We start from the raw sequence: 15,216 nt of genomic DNA on the forward strand, positions 1-15,216 counted from the left end.
AGATTTCCTCAGACATAAACTTGATGTTCAGCCTGTTTCATTCAGCTCTCGAAATAACATGGGCTACCAGTGGTATTTAGCCATTTGCTTTCTCGTGTTTATGCCAATCAGTTGCTCACTCATGTTATTGATGTGATTTTACTAACAATCAACCAGCATTAACTTGTCTCAGATGGTTACTATAACAATTTAACTGTAGCTTCCTAGTTCTTGTGAGAAGAATACCAAGATAAACTTTCTAAACACACTCGCGCACAAACACACACTAGACACAATAGATAATTTTATTATCATTTCAATGGGTTAATGAAAAACTCTTTTCTGTTTATGGTTAGATGGTGGATGTTAGATGTTGATCAATAGGCTACTGCAGTGTATAAGGAGTGGGTTCCTTAACCTAGGTTGTAAGACACACCAGACGACACAAAGTTGTCCTAATCTGCATGTTTTTGGACTATGGGAGGAAACCAAAGCACCCACGAGAAACCCACATAGCCATGAAGAGAATGTGCAAATTCCTCACAGAAAGACCCTAGTCAGCCGCAAGGTTCAAACTTTCTTTTTGTGAGGCGACAGTGCTATCCACTGCACCACCATGCCACCCATAATCTGAGATTTAAAGAATGGGTTACTTGGAAAAGCCAGACTGAAAATTGCATGAACATGAAATCTCTTAGCTGTAGTCTAACCAAAACCTCATGTACAACCATCATAAATATTTTGTCTTGCAGTAAAGAAAAAAAAAAAAGAGCAAAATCTGCACAGAGCAAACACGGGTCTGCATTAACCTCAGAGTCAGGCATGAAATGGACATGGAGTCAAGATAGCCCTACCCCCAATATTTAAAATATATATATTTTTTCTTTTGATGAAATCATTAGTATATTAATGCTTGTTGCTGAAACTTTTACTTGTGCAGAAATACAATTTCTGGTGTATCTAATAAAGTCAACAAGAATATCAGCCACTGGACATTTGCTACCCTAAATATGAACAACTGCATCAACAGAGATGAGTAAGTGAGGGAATTTTTTTTTTTAATTAATGTGCACATTTGCGTATATTACAAAGCTTATAATGACATTATAATCATTATATTGCATACCCTTATGAACTAAAAACCCTGACAGGGAGCTCATGAAAGATGGCAACCAAGATGAAGGAAAGAAACACATGTATGAGAAGAAAGATGCCAAAAACAACCAAAAGAAAAATAAAAAAATGTAAGTAGTTGGGGTGATGGGTTCAGACAACTGAAGATGTGGCAGTAGGCTATTTTAGTATCTTAGAATGTCATTGTCATGTCTCAGTAGGCTGAGACAGAACTAAGTATGCTAACTGACTTGTATCTTAGTATATAACTGTCATTTTGATCTAGATAGATTGTGACAGAGTTAAACGTTAATATTTTCTTTCAGAAAAGATTCTTGGATCATGGACCCTGCTACAGATGCATATTATCACTGGCTTATCATCATGGCAGTGCCTTCTTTCTACAATCTGATGATGCTTGTGACCAGGTGAATTAAAAGCTCACAAGAAGCATCTTTTTGACCACACAAAAACTGCAAAGAAATGCCACCACATACTTTCATATGAATGATAACTACCATTACTGCATTTCAAATTCCTTTATACAACTGAATAAAAAAAAAATTGGAAAAAAAATTATAAACTGTGGGTGGTAGAAAAGGGCAACTGGACTTGCTTGAAGATTCTTGAAAACGTTTCACCTCTCGTCCAAAAGGCTTCCTCAGTTCCTCAGAACTGAGGAAGCCTTTTGGACGAGAGGTGAAACGTTTTCAAGAATCTTCAAGCAAGTCCAGTTGCCCTTTTCTACCACCCACAGTTTACTATGACCTGGATGATTGAGAATCTTCACAGACAAAAAAAATTATACAATAACGTCTAATCACTAATATTCAAACTTCAAAACTGCATAATGAGGCTTACAGATTTTTAGACATATTTTATACACTTACACCAGTGGCAGCTAGTTTTATAAATAGGAGTGAGTGTTTGTGAATGCTGGGCTTATATAGGGAAGTCATTACGGGGAAATGGGAAACAGGTGCACTTTCTAGAATTCTGAAGATGAGGGACGCTGTGGTGCTTGGGAATTGTAGTCCAGAGTGGACGTGTTTGGAGGTTGCTCCAAAGTCAGGTTTTCAGTGCTATTACTGACAGACAGAAAGACAGACAGACAGACCCCCCCACCCCCCAAGGTGTTCACTCTGGAAGCGATCTCTTTTCTTGGATGGCTTCTTTTTCTTGGCGCTGGCTTGTCTGGGTGTTCAGTGTGGAATTCCTGGGTGAGGAGTGGGTCTAAGATGTTTCAGGTGTTTACCCAGCTGCATTTTTCTGGACCGTACCCTTCCCAGTCCACTAAGTATTCTAGTTGCCCCATCTGCACCGAGAATTTTATGTACCTGGTATACTGGGTCTCCTTCTCATTCCAAGGAGAGGGGAGGTTCTTGGATGAGTGTGTTAGTGGCTGGGGGCCTTGGATGGCGGGTTTCAGGCATGACACATGGAATGTGGGAGCATTTCTGCAGTGAGGGGGGAGTTCCAACTTGTAGGAGACTTTGTTAACTTTGCAGATTACTTTATATGGACCAATGCATCAGGCTTGGAGCCTTCCAGCAGGTGTTTGGCTCTCGTAGGTCTCTAGTGGACACCCACACTCGGTCACCTGGGGCATACTCAGGAGTCTCCCGTCAATGTTTGTCTGCATATTGTTTGTACTTGCTGTTGACCTGTTCCAGCCTCTGGTGGACCTCCTCCCACACCTTCTCACTCCTCTTAAACCAGGAGTCCACTGCTAGGATTTGTGTTGGGGAATCATCCCAGGGGAAGAGTGGTGGTTGATACCCAAGAATACACTGAAATGGTGTCAGCTGTGTGGCAGAGTGTTTTAAAGAGTTCTGGGCATACTCGGCTCAAGGAAGGAACAGGGCCCAATCCTTCTGATTTCTCATACAGAATATCCTGAGGAAGAAAGTGACCTCTTGGTTGGCACTCTCCACCTGGCCATTGGACTACGGGTGGTATCCTGAGGTTAAAGCATATACGCAGAACCATGGCCTCACTTTTTGTTAATAAATGCCTTGAGACCTCAAGAATGGCACAGGAATAGTTTTAAGCATTAACAATAAATCTAATATAGCAATTTTTACAGTTAAAGTGATTAGTATAGGTAGTGGTCTGAGTGAATGACCTTGACATCTGTGACATCACAGCAGGAAGTCTATTGGTCTCATCGCCATTTCCGCTATATTAAAATACAGAGCTGACTGCAACTCCTATCCTCCATTTTGAGCTAATTTATTGCCATGCCACATAGATGTGTTCCTGGCAGGTGCAGCGACATGACAGAAGGTGGATTTATGTTGCATTCATGGCCCAAGAATGTTCACACTGCAAAGATTTGGACGCGCTTTGCAAGAAGTTCACGGGCACATTGGGCATCTACGAAGTGGTCTCTCCTCTGCGCTGCACATTTTACTGAAGACTCGTACAAGACCTCTGATCTGTTGAGGAGCATTGGCTAAAAGCCCCTACTGAAAGAGGATGCAGTACCAACAATTAAAGAAAAAGAAAACTACAAGAAAAGGAAAATATTTATTTTATTTTTATTTTTTTTAAAGGAAAGTAAGTTCAGTTGCACCAGTTCTCCCGGAGTGTGAGCTGAAGGTTGTTGGTAAAACCTGGGATGGAACAGGACGTGACATATCACTCGGGCAGTGATCTCCCCGCGGTTGTTGCTAAAAACGGTGAAGCTAGAACAAAATGAGAAGAATGCTCTGATCATTCCTGATATCATTCCTGATATTGATCACTCACTCACATTACCATCAACAAATCTCACATCAGACACATCATTTTACAGAAGGAGAAATCTGTGAAATTAGTCTGTGGATAGTTGGGGTTAAGAAGCCTGTATGTAGTGTCATTCATCATTACCTTACATGACACAGACTTCTGGGACTTCCTCAAAGTAGAAAAAAAATGGCCAACCTTCCAAAAGAATATCTCTTCATGGAATCTCCATTTATAAACATTGGAAATGATGTCTACATTTATATTACATTACAGTACATTACATTGCCGGCATTTGGCAGATGGTCTTATCCAGAGCAACGTACGACAAGTGCAAAAGTCAGGTACAAGAAGTGCTGAAATTCTAGAAAAGAATGTTCTAGTGGGGCGGCACGGTGATGTAGTGGTTAGCACTATCGCCTCACAGCAAGAAAGTCTGGGTTCGAGCCCTGTGGCCGGCGAGGGCCTTTCTGTTCTCCCCGTGTTCGCGTGGGTTTCCTCCGGGTGCTCCGGTTTCCCCCACAGTCCAAAGACATGCAGGTTAGGTTAACGACTCTAAATTGACCGTAGGTGTGAATGTGAGTGTGAATGGTTGTCTGTGTCAGCCCTGTGATGACCTGGCGACTTGTCCAGGGTGTACCCCGCCTTTCACCAGTAGTCAGCTGGGATAGGCTCCAGCTTGCCTGTGACCCTGTAGAACAGGATAAAGCAGCTAGAGGTAATGAGATGAGATGAATGTTCTAATGCCAAATGTACAAGTGACAGAGTAACACCTAGTGTCATATTCTGTTGAAGTAACAGCACACAGCCAAGGAAAACAAGCCAACCATTAAAATGAGCTGACAAAGCACAACTAAAGAGAAAAATAAAAACACCAATGGCTAACACTAAGTCATCATGACCAGGCCAGACAGTACACAGCCCGGGTTGGTCAAGACAGCTAAGGCAGCTCCGTGATTACATAGTGGACAGGGAAGCAGGGGAGAGGTACAGCCTGAAGAGGTGGGTCTTCAGTCTGCGCTTGAGAGAGTAATTATTTAGTTTTTAGTAATGCTGAAGATGCTTTAGAGAGTAACATCCTCATCATTTGGACAAACTAAGTCTGTAGCCACATATAAAAGGATTCATGTGAGGTTGTACCATTTTATTTAGTTTTACTTGCATGGCTGCCTATGGAACAGGCTCACTAATATTTATTGATGATGTAACTCATGATGGTGGCAGCTGAATCAATTCAGAAGTCTACAGAAATATGCTGTCTGCCAATTTATGCATCCAATGTAATTAGGAGGAACTTTTTTTGGGGGGGTCAAGAATCAGTGGTTTGCTATTGTAACGTTCCCTACGTGTGGGTGGAGCACAGAGGACGGCAGGACAGAGATCAGGGATAAATAAAAGCTTTATTGCCGCACTTTTCAGCCTGACAACTTTCAAGGATAGAGATATACACACACACACACACACACACACACACACACACACACACACACACACTCTGTAGTGTTCTCATGTGGGAAAAAGCCCCCCTCCGCTCTCACTCTCCCTCCTTAAATAGGGCGCGGTCACTGGGAAGACACACACAAACACAGGTTAATTGCCGTCAGGTGTAGTGATTCTGCCACTTACCTTCCCTGACTCCGCCCTCCTGTCACAGACCGGTGCTTGACCACGCCCCAGCTGCCACATACCCCCACCGCCCGACTCAGGCCGGGCGGCCGTCCGGCCTGCAGGCGACTCCCCCCCCCCCCTTGACGGGAGAGGAAGTCCGCTACGACCATCTGCGCCCCCGGCCTGTGGACCACCTTGAAATTGGTGGCCAGATAGCCAGATACCAACGGGTGATCCGCGCATTGGCATCTTTCATGCGGTGGAGCCACTGGAGGGGCGCGTGGTCTGAACAGAGGGTGAAAGGGCGCCCCAGCAGGTAGTAACGGAGAGCGAGGACTGCCCACTTGATTGCCAGACACTCCTTTTCAATCGTGCTGTAGCGCCCCTCACGCACTGACAGCTTCCTGCTAATGTACAGGACGGGGTGGTCCTCCCCCTCCCGGGACAAAACAGCCCCCAGCCCCCTGTCCGATGCGTTGGTCTGCAATGCAAAGGGGAGAGAAAAGTCAGGGGAGTGTAAAAGTGGCCCCCCACACAGTGCAGCCTTCACTTCAGAAAAAGCCCACTGGCATTGCTCCGTCCACTGGACCGGATCTGGTGCCCCCTTTTTAGTGAGATCAGTCAGCGGGCTGGTGACGTCCGAATAATTAGGTATAAACCTACGGTAATAGCCAGCCAGCCCCAGGAACTGTCTCACCCCCTTTTTGGTCTTGGGCCTCGGGCAGGCCGCAATCGCTGCGGTCTTATTAATTTGGGGACGCACCTGCCCGTTGCCCAAGTGGAAGCCCAGATACCGTACTTCCACCCGCCCAATCGCACACTTCTTTGGGTTGGCTGTGAGCCCCGCTCATCTCAGCGACCTAAGGACGGCCCTCAGATGTTCGAGGTGCCTCTGCCAGTCATTACTATAGATGATAATATCATCCAGATATGCGGCCGTGTAAGTGGCGTGCAGGCGGAGGACCCTGTCCATCAGCCGCTGAAATGTAGCGGGCGCCCCAAACAGCCCAAACGGAAGGGTGACGAACTGGTGTAAACCAAACAGTGTGGAAAAGGCCGTTTTCTCTCGGGATAGTGGAGTCAAGGGGATCTGCCAATATCCCTTCGTCAAATCCAGCGTCGAATAAAAGCGAGCAGTGCCAAGTCGACCGAGCAACTCATCAATACGAGGCATCGGGTACGCATCGAATTTAGACACCACGTTGACTTTTCTATAGTCCACACAGAACCGGACCGACCCGTCGGCCTTGGGTACCAAGACCACCGGGCTGCTCCAGTCGCTGTGAGACTCCTCGACGATGCCCATTTCTAGCATGGTCTCAAGTTCTTCCCGAACCACCTTTTTTTTGTGTTCGGGTAACCTGTAAGGGCGGCTACGCACTACCACCCCCGGGGGCATCTCTATGTGGTGCTCTATGAGGTTGGTGCGACCGGGCAGGGGCGAGAACACGTCCGAAAACTCGGCTTGCAACTGGGCGACCTCCGTGAGTTGGGTCGGGGAGAGGTGGTCTCCACAGGGGACCGGAGAGGTGCGTGATGCCAATGCCCTCTTTTGAACCTCCGGTCCCAGCTCCGCCTTCTCCGGGACCACTGACACCAACGCCACGGGGACCTCCTCAGTCCAGAGTTTAAGCAGGTTGAGGTGGTAAATTTGTAGTGCCCCACCCCTATCCATTCGCCTAACCTCATAGTCGACGTCCCCGACTCGCCGTGTGACCTCAAAGGGCCCTTGCCACTTGGCGATCAATTTGGAGCTCGACGTGGGCAACAGTACGAGTACTTCATCTCCTGGTGTGAACTCCCTAAGGCGCGTACCCTTGTTGTACAGGCGGGCTTGCCGTTCCTGGGCCTGCCACAAATTTTCCTGGGTTAGGTGGGTGAGCATGTGGAGTTTTGCGCGCAGGTCCATAACGTATTGAACTTCATTCTTGCTTTGTGAAGGTCCCTCCTCCCAATTTTCCCGCAGCACGTCTAGGATGCTGCGCGGCTTACGCCCATATAATAATTCAAACGGGGAGAACCCGGTGGAGGCTTGGGGAACCTCTCGCACTGAGAACAACAAGGGCTCGAGCCACTTATCCCAATTACGTGCATCCTCACTTACGAATTTTTTAATGATATTTTTGAGGGTGCGGTTGAACTGTTCTACTAAACCGTCCGTTTGTGGGTGATACACACTGGTGTGGATCGGCTTAATCCCCAATAACCCATACAGTTCGCGTAGTGTTCGTGACATAAATGTAGTGCCCTGATCAGTCAGAATCTCTTTCGGGATTCCGACTCGGGAGATGACGCGGAAGAGTGCCTCCGCAATACTGCGTGCTGAGATATTGCACAGAGGCACTGCTTCCGGGTATCGCATTGCATAGTCCACCAGAACTAATATAAAGCGGTACCCTCGTGCTGACCGATCTAATGGCCCGACGAGATCCATCCCAATTCTCTCAAACGGGGTCTTGATCAAAGGAAGAGGGCGCAAAGGCGCTTTTGGAATGGCCGCTGGATTTACTAACTGGCATTCGCGGCATGCCGTACACCACCTACGAACATCGCCGCAAATCCCCGGCCAATAGAATCGGGCCATTATTCGGGCTAGTGTCTTATCCTGCCCTAAGTGTCCAGCCATGGGATTAAAGTGAGCCGCCTGGAATACCAATTCCCGGCAGCTCTTTGGAATCAACAGCTGCGTGACTTGCTCTTTAGTTTGAGTGTCCTGCGTCACTCGGTATAATCTATCCTTCATAATCGCAAAGTAGGGGAAGGATGGGGTGGCGTTCGGCTGATGCGTTTGACCATCGATTACTCTCACTTGGTCAAACGCATGCCGCAGAGTCTCGTCTCGCAATTGTTCTAATGGGAAATCCGCGAGGGATTCCCCAATAGAGAGAGGAGGAGCCGGCGGCTCCTCACTCTGACGCGGAGATGACGTAGACGGCTCTGTGACAGCTGCTCCCGCCAAAGCGACACCGGGACCTCCCCCTGTTAAATGGCAGGACCCACTCTTTACTAGGCGTGTCATTAAACCCTGAAATCCCGGCCAATCAGTCCCCAAAATTAAAGAGTGGGTAAGGCGAGGATTAACCGCCGCCTTCACTATAAATTTTCCCCTCTGAAAAAAATGTGGACCGACACCAAAGGGTAGCTGTGAACATCCCCGTGCACACACAACACCTTCACCCCCTGTGCTCCCCCCAATGCCTCATTTTGCACCAGGCTTTGGCGGATTGAGGTCTGATTACAACCAGAATCCACCAACGCCTGATATGTAGCCCCTTGGATACTCACCGGTCTGCGATACGCTCCGGCCCAATCGAGGGCGGCCTCTGGTGCGTCGGGGATCCGAACCACCGCGCCCACTTCCATTGCCGTGCACTGTTGTTGAAGGTGGCCCGGCTCCCCGCAGTGCCAGCAAACTGGCCCGGGCTTTCCCTCTGCACCGGTGTTCTGGGGCTCACTCACCTGAGGGGGGGAGAGACAGACACAGAAGGGAGAAATGGGAGGGCACCGCGGGTGTGGCGGGCTGGCTGGGGTGTAGCCGGCCCCCGTCTCCGCGGTGGGGGAATGGGGCGAGGACGGGACACAGAAGGAGGGAGAGAGAGAGAGAGAGAGAGAGAGAGAGGAGAGAAGGGTCGACGTCATCTGCTGTCCTGCCTCCGGAACAGCCGCCAAATGATCCTCCGCCAGCTCGACTGCCTGATCCAGCGACACCGGGCGGTGGCACTGGACCCACTCTGCGGTTCCTGCTGGTAAGCGGGCGATGAATTGTTCCAGCACCACCTGGTCGATGATCCCCTCGGCGTCACGGTCGTTGGCCCTCAACCACCGCCAGCAGGCGTCCCGGAGCTGCTGGCTGAACGCGAACGGCCGGCCGACTTTCTCCAATCGCAGAGCGCGGAAGCGCTGGCACTGTTGCTCTGGCGTGCGCCCCACGCGCTGGAGGACGGCCCGGCGGAGGTCCGCGTAGGCCAGCCAGCGGTCGGCGGGGAGCTGTAGCGCGGCCAGCTGTGCCTCTCCCGTTAGGAGGGGGAGGATGCGCGCCGCGCGCTGCTCCATCGGCCACCCCGAGGCTTCTGCGACCTGTTCAAATAACGTGATGAACACCTCTGGGTCGTCCTGCGGGCCCATCTTGGTGACAGTGAGGGGAGCCGGGCCTGCGGCCGGAGCGCTGGTGGACCCCGCCGACGTGAGGAGGTGCCGGAACGCCTCGCGGTCTTTCTGCTGAGCCAGCACCAGGGCTTTGAAGCGCCGCTCTTGGTCCTTCCAGAGTGTGACGAGCGTCTGGTGCTGGCTTTGCTGGGCCGTGGTGAGGGCGTGGACCAGGTCGGCGAACAGGGAGGATTCCATGGGGCTGCTTGGTTGGTGCTCCACCGTCCCGGGTTTTGGCACCACTGTAACGTTCCCTACGTGTGGGTGGAGCACAGAGGACGGCAGGACAGAGATCGGGGTAAATAAAAGCTTTATTGCCGCACTTTTCAGCCTGACAACTTTCAAGGATAGAGACGCACACACACTCTGTAGTGTTCTCATCTGGGAAAAAGCCCCCCTCCGCTCTCACTCTCCCTCCTTAAATAGGGCGCGGTCACTGGGAAGACACACACAAACACAGGTTAATTGCCATCAGGTGTAGTGATTCTGCCACTTACCTTCCCTGACTCCGCCCTCCTGTCACAGACCGGCGCTTGACCACGCCCCCGCTGCCACAGCTATTGAATGGCCAAAAGAATTGTCATTCTTGTCAGCTGACACTTCTTCCACTGCTCTAATAGAATCTACCCAATTGTGTAGCTCGTCTTCTGTGGGGCAAACACTGGTCAAGAAGCAAATCCTGTTTCATGACAATGAGGCAGCAGCTGTAAACAGCTGCTCAGGCTCTCTGTATAAACTTAATAGCTATATTACCCCAACAGCAATCTGTGAAGCTTCAACTTGCCTCACTGTATTTCATCTTGGTTTAACTTGCTCTTGGAGTGATCTTTGTTGGTCGACCACTCCTGGGGAGGGTAACAGTGGTCTTAAATTTCCTCCATTTGTACACAATCTGTCTGACTGTGGATTGGCAGAGTCCAAACTCTTTAGAGATGGCTTTGTAACCTTTTCCAGCCTGATGAGCATCAACAGCGCTTTTTGTATAAACCAACAGCAATCTGTGAAGCTTCAACTTGCCTCACTGTATTTTCATTTGCTTAGAAGTTACCCTGGGGTCCTTTGTGACCTCGCCAACTATTACACGCCTTGCTCTTGGAGTGATCTTTGTTGGTCAACCACTCCTGGGGAGGGTACCAGTGGTCTTAAATTTCCTCCATTTGTACACAATCTGTCTGACTGTGGATTGGCAGAGTCCAAACTCTTTAGAGATGGCTTTGTAACCTTTTCCAGCCTGATGAGCATCAACAGCGCTTTTTGTATAAACCAACAGCAATCTGTGAAGCTTCAACTTGCCTCACTGTATTTCATCTTGGTTTAACTTGCTTCCTACTTAATAGTTCAGTGAGCTCCTCCTGCTGGCTCCTGACATTTTCCTTTAGAATTCGCTAGTATAATTCAGAATTCATTGTTCCATCAATGATGGTAAGCTGTCCTGGCCCAGATGCAGTAAAATAGGCCCAAACCATGATATTACCACTACCATGTTTCACAGATGGGATAAGGTTCTTATGCCGGAATGCAGCATTTTCCTTTCAACAAACATAACGCTTCTCATTAAAACCAAAAAGTTCTCTTTTGGTCTCATCCATCTACAAAAAATTTTTCCAATAGCCTTCTGGCTTGTCCGCGTGATCTTTAGCAAACTGCAGATGAGCAGCAATGTTCTTTTTGGAGAGCAGTGGCTTTGTCCTTGCAACCCTGCCATGCACACCATTGTTGTTCAGTGTTCTCCTGATGGTGGACTCATGAACATTAACATTAGCTAATGTGAGAGAGGCCTTCATTTGCTTAGAAGTTACCCTGGGGTCCTTTGTGACCTCGCCAACTATTACACGCCTTGCTCTTGGCATGATCTTTGTTGGTCGACCACTCCTGGGGAGGGTAACAGTGGTCTTAAATTTCCTTCATTTGTACACAATCTGTCTGACTGTGGATTGGCAGAGTCCAAACTCTTTAGAGATGGCTTTGTAACCTTTTCCAGCCTGATGAGCATCAACAGCGCTTTTTCTGAGGTCCTCAGAAATCTCCTTTGTTTGTGCCATGATACACTTCCACAAACATGTGTTGTGAAGATCAGACTTTGATAGATCCCTGTATACTTTTGCCACTCACAGATATGTAATATTGGATCATTTTCCTCAATAAATAAACGAGCAAGTATAATATTTTGGTCTCATTTGTTTAACTGGGTTCTCTTTATCTACTTCTAGGGCTTGTGTGAAAATCTGATGATGTTTTAGGTCATATTTATGCAGAAATATAGAAAATTCTAAAGGGTTCACAAACTTTCAAGCACCACTGTAAATTCACACACGCAGCCTTGTCAATAACTTTTGGAGTAGGGGCATTTAGAAAAGAATAGTAGGCAGACTCAACATTAGATTTGTTAAAGAAGGCAGTAATGTTCACTTGCCACTTCGACATACTGGCTGTTGTGAGCCGAACATGTGCAGGTATATTCGTTTTACGTAGAATTTTCTGGAGATAATGCATGCACAGGACTGACACAGGTACTAGTAAACAATGCTCGTTGTCATAGCAATGTGATTCTTGCCATCTAAAAAGGTCACTTTTCTTAGTGAATAAAATTAAACAAAGCATCTCATCTCATGTCTTTGGACTGTGGGGGAAACCGGAGCACCCGGAGGAAACCCACGCGGACACGGGGAGAACATGCAAACTCCACACAGAAAGGCCCTCGCTGGCCACGGGGCTCGAACCCGGACCTTCTTGCTGTGAGGCAACAGCACTAACCACTACACCTCCGTGCCGCCCTAAACAAAGCATTTCACATAAAAATACTAGGCAAAATTATTTAAAAAAAAAAACTGAGTAGCTGGCAATGTGGTGTTTACAGGCAGCAAAATCGCTGGCTCCTAGCAGTTATTGACCGGGCTGCACATGTAATAAATAAATAGGCTTTAAAGCTAGTATGGACACACATACATGCATAAACACACACACACACACACACACACACCCTCTCACATGCCTAGCTATCATGGCCTGTATATAAGCCATTTCCAATGCAGTCTTGTGTGTGACATACATTTCCAAATTGGGTTTATTGGTGAAACAATTCAGTGACTTTGCTTGTATTATATAATTTGTGCTCTTTACAACAAACATATTCAGTGTCTGTTTTCTGCTTGGCACACTTTCCACATTGGCACCAGATAGCTGCTGAATCCTTTGACCTGCCTTCCCGACTTTGCACTTGCAAAGCATCACCGATTTCATCATTAGAATCATCTGACGATTCACTGCTGAAATTATTTACCAGATGCGAATAGTCCTTTTTCCAAGGTTCATACAGATAACTGGTTTCTCCGCTGTCCATATTCACTTGAATATAACTTTTTTTCTTATCTGACTAAATGCAGGCTAACAAGTATATTTACACTGGCTACACTTAGAGTAACTTCCAGTACCTGGCTATCAGCAACATGACGTCACTTCCTGGACCCCATGTTGGTTGCCCATGTGCAATAAAGTTTGATGTGCTTTTGGACTTTTAACTATTTAAAGCTACTTATGATAGCTAATCAGGTGGCTGCACTTGTGTGCATTATAAGGGCATGTACTGTCGATATCAATCATATTTAAATGCTGTACTGGTACCCTTTAAATAAAGGCTTTTGGTTAACATATTATGGAATTCTACAACAGCTGATTTAGCTTAGTGATTTTCCTGACATATGGTAGGAAATTATATTTTGATAGATTATTTTAAATAAAATCATTACATTCTAGATCCTGTTTTAATGAGCTCCAAAAAGATTACACCATGCTATGGGTCGCACTGGACTATACTTCAGATGTTATCTACTACATTGACACTTTTATAAGATCCAGAACAGGTAAACCACATAGCATAGTTGTGCATGCAATCCCTTAATGTACTCTAATATAACAATGTACACTGGTACAAGCATTATGTGTTATTAAAGTAAACTTTTATGGCATGTGTTTTACCAGGTTTTCTGGAGCAAGGCTTGCTGGTCAAAGATTCAATAAAGCTGTGGGAATGCTACAAAAAGACACCCCAATTCAAATGTGACCTGATAAGCATAATACCAACAGATTTATTAATGATACAATTTGGCATTGACAGTCCAGAGCTGAGATTCAATCGCCTTTTCAAAATGGCTCGTCTTTTTGAGTTTTTTTACCAGACAGAGACAAGGACCAACTTTCCTAATGTATTTCGAATCAGCAACCTTGTACTCTATATTTTGATTATCATACATTGGAATGCCTGCATTTTTTTTGCTGTCTCCAAAACACTTGGCTTTGGGACTGATTCCTGGGTCTACCCTAACATTAGCGAACCTAAGTATGGCTACCTATCTAGGAAGTACACATACTGCATGTACTGGTCAACACTAACTTTAACCACTATTGGTGAAACTCCACCACCTGTTAGAGATGTTGAGTATTTGTTTGTTGTTGCTGATTTTCTAATTGGTGTGTTAATTTTTGCTACTATTGTTGGTAATGTTGGGGCCATGATCTCCAACATGAATGCTTCACGTGCTCTATTTCAAGCTAAGATTGATTCAATTAAGCAGTACATGCAGTTCCGCAAGGTCAGTAAAGATCTAGAGGCCCGGGTTGTCAAGTGGTTTGACTATCTTTGGACAGAGGACAAGACCTGTAATGAAAAGGAAGTTCTTAAATACCTTCCAGACAAACTAAAGGCAGAGATTGCAATCAGTGTGCATTTGGAAACACTAAGGAAGGTGTGTATATTTCAGGATTGTGAGGAAGGACTCCTCGTAGAGCTAGTGCTTAAGCTTCAGTTGCAGGTCTTCAGCCCTGGAGACTATATCTGCAAGAAAGGTGACATCGGTCATGAAATGTATATTATCAAAGAAGGAAACCTGGCTGTGGTAGCAGATGATGGTATAACACAATTTGTAGTACTGAGTGATGGTGCCTATTTTGGTGAGATAAGTATTTTGGGCATCAAAGGCAGTAAAGCTGGGAATCGTCGGACTGCCAACATCCGAAGTGTGGGATACTCAGACCTCTTTGCCCTCTCAAAAGATGACCTCATGGAGGCCTTGATTGAATATCCAGAAGCCAAGACCATTCTCGAAGAAAAAGGTAGGGCCACTTTGATGAAGGATGGCTTGATTGATGAGACAGTGGCCAACCAGGCAGATGCCAAAGACCTGGAGGACAAGGTGACCGTAATGGAAACTAATCTAGAGATGATGCAAACCAAATTAACATATATATCAGCAGAGTGGGCAGCCAGCCAAGCTAGAATCAAGCAGAAAATCATCAATATGGAGGCCAGAGTTAAAGCACTCTAGTTGAATGAACAACTTGAGGCACTGGAAAATAAGATTGACCAATAGTCCTATATAGTATAAATATTTAAAATCTCAAGATTGACATAAAATGTCATAGGAAACCTAAATTAATGACTGCTTTCTAATTAGTTTCATGTGAGGGCACTATATTATATACAGTGCTCAGCATAAATGAGTACACCCCCTTTGAAAAGTAACATTTTAAACAATATCTCAATGAACACAAACAATTTCCAAAATGTTGACAAGACAAAGTTTAATATAACGTCTGTTTAACATGAGAGTAAGCATGGTATTATCCCAGGTGGGTGGAGCACAGACG

The 15,216-nt window shown here is 46.5% G+C and overlaps 1 protein-coding gene across 1 annotated transcript; it reads left to right on the forward strand.

Annotated features, from left to right (window-relative positions):
- The first annotated feature begins 1,137 nt into the window (after nt 1-1,137).
- Nucleotides 1,138-14,894, forward strand: LOC132865747 (cyclic nucleotide-gated cation channel alpha-3). The gene is made up of 4 exons (XM_060898268.1): nt 1,138-1,223; nt 1,419-1,520; nt 13,327-13,433; nt 13,552-14,894. Exons 1-4 carry the CDS (start codon nt 1,138-1,140, stop codon nt 14,892-14,894), a joined length of 1,638 nt encoding a protein of 545 aa, XP_060754251.1.
- The last annotated feature ends 322 nt before the right edge of the window (nt 14,895-15,216 follow it).

This window comes from Neoarius graeffei, chromosome 18 (genome assembly GCF_027579695.1).
Source record: "Neoarius graeffei isolate fNeoGra1 chromosome 18, fNeoGra1.pri, whole genome shotgun sequence".
Taxonomy (NCBI): domain Eukaryota; kingdom Metazoa; phylum Chordata; class Actinopteri; order Siluriformes; family Ariidae; genus Neoarius; species Neoarius graeffei.

Coding starts and splice junctions, on each gene's coding strand:
- LOC132865747 (XM_060898268.1), top strand. CDS start 1,138: ATGAAAGATGGCAACCAAGATGAAGGAAAGAAACACATGTATGAGAAG. Junction 1,521..13,326: donor CTGATGATGCTTGTGACCAG/GTGAATTAAAAG, acceptor ATTACATTCTAG/ATCCTGTTTTAATGAGCTCC. Junction 13,434..13,551: donor TTTTATAAGATCCAGAACAG/GTAAACCACATA, acceptor GTGTTTTACCAG/GTTTTCTGGAGCAAGGCTTG.